Source organism: Papio anubis, chromosome 12 (genome assembly GCF_008728515.1).
Source record: "Papio anubis isolate 15944 chromosome 12, Panubis1.0, whole genome shotgun sequence".
Taxonomy (NCBI): domain Eukaryota; kingdom Metazoa; phylum Chordata; class Mammalia; order Primates; family Cercopithecidae; genus Papio; species Papio anubis.
This window is the reverse complement of record NC_044987.1, coordinates 64,572,945-64,576,969: the sequence shown is the minus strand read 5'-3', so window position 1 is coordinate 64,576,969 and position 4,025 is coordinate 64,572,945. Positions and strand designations below refer to the sequence as shown.

Here is a 4,025-nt window from a genome sequence, read left to right as displayed (position 1 = left end):
TGCCTGCAAAAGAGCATCCAACGAGGTAGAAAATATGAATATCTACAAAGAGGATGTTTGCCTCTAAAAGTTTCTGCAACCTGGATGAGAGAGTCTCAGAAGTTTGCATAATAAACAAGATTTTTAATCTTTGAGACTTCCAACTTAGGGCCTTGGTAAGGTTGGGTGAATGCCACATCATAGCCTGTAGTGGAAGCCTCCTTTGAACTAGCTGGTATGTTTCTCTCCTATTGAATTCAGAGAGCAATAACTGAAGACAATATAATACACTTTACTTCCTCTCTCCCTAGCACAGAGGGCTCAATAGAGTTCCCATTATACCTTCCAACTCCCAGGTGCCTTTTCCTTATGAGGAGTGCTGTGTTACTATCTTTTCTGCATTCCTGCTCCAGGTATACAAGGTAATGAAGAAAACCTCATACCACATGTTTTAAAATAGCCTCACTTTTGTGTACTGTTCTGTCACACATAATTCACCTCTACCTGCACCCTCACCTCAGTTCATGGTCAGACTGTAGAGAACCTCCTGTTAGACGCCATGTTTTAAGGTGATATCAATTACATAACATGCAATCTAGGGCCACCTGTTATTATAGAAAGCAAGCAAACAAACAAAAACATTTCTTCCTACTGTGGTTTTTGGCTACACTCTGGGTCTTTTTTCTGATAGCATTCGGACAATGGCACCACGGATCTCCCTGGTCTTAATGCTATAGACAATAGGATTGACAACAGGTGGGAAGAAGAGGTAGGCACTGGCCATCATGGCTTGCAGCAGAGGGGACACACGATGTCTAAGGCGGTGCACTATAGACAAGCTAATCATAGGCACATAGTAAGCAAGCACAGCACAGATATGTGAGCCACACGTGTTGAATGCCTTCTTCCGCCCTTCTCCAGTGGCAATACCCAGTACAGTGTGGAGTATGAGCCCATAGGAGATCACAATCAGCAACAAATCCAGCCCAAAAGTAGAGGTAACAATGAAAATCCCATAGATATTATTAACAGAAATGTTCCCACAAGATAGATAGATAAGATTTGGGTGCAGACAATAGGAATGTGAGAGGGCATTGTGGCCACAGAAGGACAGACGCCGTAAGAGAATGGGCAATGGAGTCATGAGCATAATGCTTTTCAGTACGATAATAGCTCCTGTGCCAAAGACCCTGGGCAGTGTCAGGATAGCTGTATAACGCAGTGGGCTGTAGATGGCTACAAAGCGGTCCAAAGACATGGCCAGCAGCACAGCTGACTCCATAATAGATAAAGAATGGATGGAGAACATCTGGAGAAGACAAGTTTCAAAACTAATTTCAGTATTTCCAAAAAGGAATATGCCTAACACTGTAGGCAGGGTGGATGCAGAGACACCAACCTCGGCCAGTGCCAACATGGCAAGAAAGAGGTACATGGGTTGATGTAGGGCAACATCTGTTCTGATGACATGAAGAATGATTCCATTCCCAAGGAAAATGATGATGTATATCAGGCAGAAGGGGATGGATACCCAGAGGTGCTCTGCCTCCAACCCTGGGATGCCAACCAAAATGAATGTCGTAGGTAAAAACCCTGAAGAGTTATTAGAATTTTTCATGCTGACATATCATCCCCTGGGATCAGTGCCACCTTGAAAATTAGAAACAAATTAGTGAGATGACATCATTATGAAGAAAGATAACGGCGCTGAGGGAAGGGAAGAAAAAAGCAAACTCACAGATTTATTTGGCCGAATTTCTTATTTCTAAAAACTGACAAATGACCACCATCAAGAAATTTCCAATATGGAGAGTGCTACAGCCTCTGTCATAGGCAGATAGAAAATTATGGTATAGAAAATTACATTATGTTATAGACAGAAAGAAAATTATGCCTCTGATCAGATGCAGTGGCTCATGCCTGTAATCCCAGCACTTTGGGAGGCCAATGTAGGCAGATCGCTTGAGCCCAGGAGTTTGAGACCAGCTTAGGCAACATGGCAAAACTCTATCTCTACTAAAAAAAGACAAAAATTATCCAGGCTTGGTGGAGTGTGCCTGTAGTCCTAGCTATTTGAGAGACTGAGGCGGGAGGATCACTTGGGACCAGAAGGCAAAGATTGCAATGAGCCAAGATTGCACCCCTACACTTATGCCTGGGCAACAACATGAGATAAAAGAAAAGAAAAGAGAAAAGAAGGAAAAAACAAAATAAAAGAAGAGGGAGGGAGGGAGGGAAGGAAGGAAGGAGGGAAGAAGGAAGGAAAGAAGAGAGGAAAGAAGGAAGGAAAGAAGAGAGGAAAGAAGGAAGGAAAGGAGAGGAAAGAAGGAAGGAAGAAAAGGAAGAGAGAGAGAAAGAAAAGAAGGGAAGGGAAGGGAAGGAAGGAACAAAAGGAAGGAAGGAAGGAAAAAGAAAAGAAAGAAGAAGGAGAAGAAGAAGAAAAGGAGGGAAGGAAGGATAAGAAAGAAAAAGGGAAGAAAGGAAGAAAGAAAGAAAAGAAAGATTATGCATTTAAGGTGTAGTGCACCTTGGATCAACTCAGAGAGAAATGACTGCCTTGCATTGGTGTGGAGATGTGTGGCCCTAAAAAGCTGCTGGGGAAAGAGACAAATGTAAGCAATCCCAAAATGAGAGATGGAATAATGAATAATGTCAGGAATAGGGAAAATATTTTATTGGTAAATATATAAAGATGAGGTCCATAGCATGGTATATAAAAAGAGCTAAAAATTACCTGATGAATGAATATAATTGTATGAATAATTAAGCAAGGCTGAGATAGTGACAGTGGCCAGAGTCTGGAGCAAGTGGCAGAGAATTAAACTAGAAAAGCAAGAAATTTGGACCCACACTGGGTTAGCCATCCCATGTTTTGAAAATTCTAGGAGTCAACTAGAAAGATTATGTGCAAAGGTGTGGAAGATTCAGGAAGGAGAAGGAACCTACATTTGTGGATGTGTGTGCAGACTTTAAGGTTCATGGTTCATAAAAATATTCTGTCAATGATGACATCCACAATTTGTTGACTCAACAGTTCTCAAAGAAACTTACCTTATCCATTGGGACTTTTTCTTTCTAGCTCAGACACACTGCTGAATACACTACAGCAACAACACTGGAAATCTAAACAGATTTTCAAGGGATATTCTCCTGGGGAGGAGAGGAAGGCAGTCGAGGGAAAGAGAAAACCACCTGCCTGAATTGGGTGTGTTTTGAGATAAGCATTGTCTGGGTCAGCAGTTATAACATTAGAATCCTAGACGAGCATAGTAGGAAGGACCTCTGAAGATTGTTTTCAAGTCGTTCACCCAGATGCACACAAACACACACAGACACACCTGCTTACCTATTCACACATGAACAAACATGCTTCCCACATGTGCTGAAAATCTGATTCTTGTATGAACTTTCCATTCAGCCACTGCTGAACTTACACATCAACAGGGACCTCACTATTCCATGATGGTTATTATTAAGTTCTTTGCTCTGCAGATCTAGGACCAGTCAGCGCACCTCTATGTCACGGACCATGCAGGACCTAGGCAACACAGAGTCCTAGACCTACTCAGAAAATCTCTGCAACTTTCAACCACAGCTCATGAAGAACAAATCTTCTTCCACAAATATTCAAATTTTCGTCACCTATGCTGAAGTCTTATCTCCAAGCTAGTCACAATTATATTAAGTACTACAAAGGAAATGTTCAAGATACTTTGAGAGGGTCCTAAAGGGAAAAACCCAATTTATTCTTAAAAGTCAGGAAAAGTTTTCCTTGGAAAGTGGCATTTTAGCTAAGACCTAAGAATTAGTAGAAAATTTCCAGGCTAGGTTGTATGCAATGTGGTGCAGATAAAAAAAAGGAGATTACCATGGCAGTGGGTATATAAGATGGTACTTTGACAAAAGCTAAAATAAAATATGGAGAAAATAAAAACTGTAGATGTAATAGGATATTAAAATAATTGATTTTTTTCATATTTTTCCTATCATAAAAATATGGAAAGAAAAAATTAATTGCCTGGCTAAATAGACTAAATACAAGATCT

General features: G+C 40.8%; 1 protein-coding gene across 1 annotated transcript; it reads right to left on the bottom strand.

Moving 5' to 3' along the window:
• Positions 1-643: 643 nt before the first annotated feature.
• OLR136 (olfactory receptor 136) lies at positions 644-1,597 on the bottom strand. The gene has a single exon (NM_001168856.1). The coding sequence runs from the start codon at positions 1,595-1,597 to the stop codon at positions 644-646; it is 954 nt and encodes a 317-aa protein (NP_001162327.1).
• Between the last annotated feature and the right edge of the window lie 2,428 nt (positions 1,598-4,025).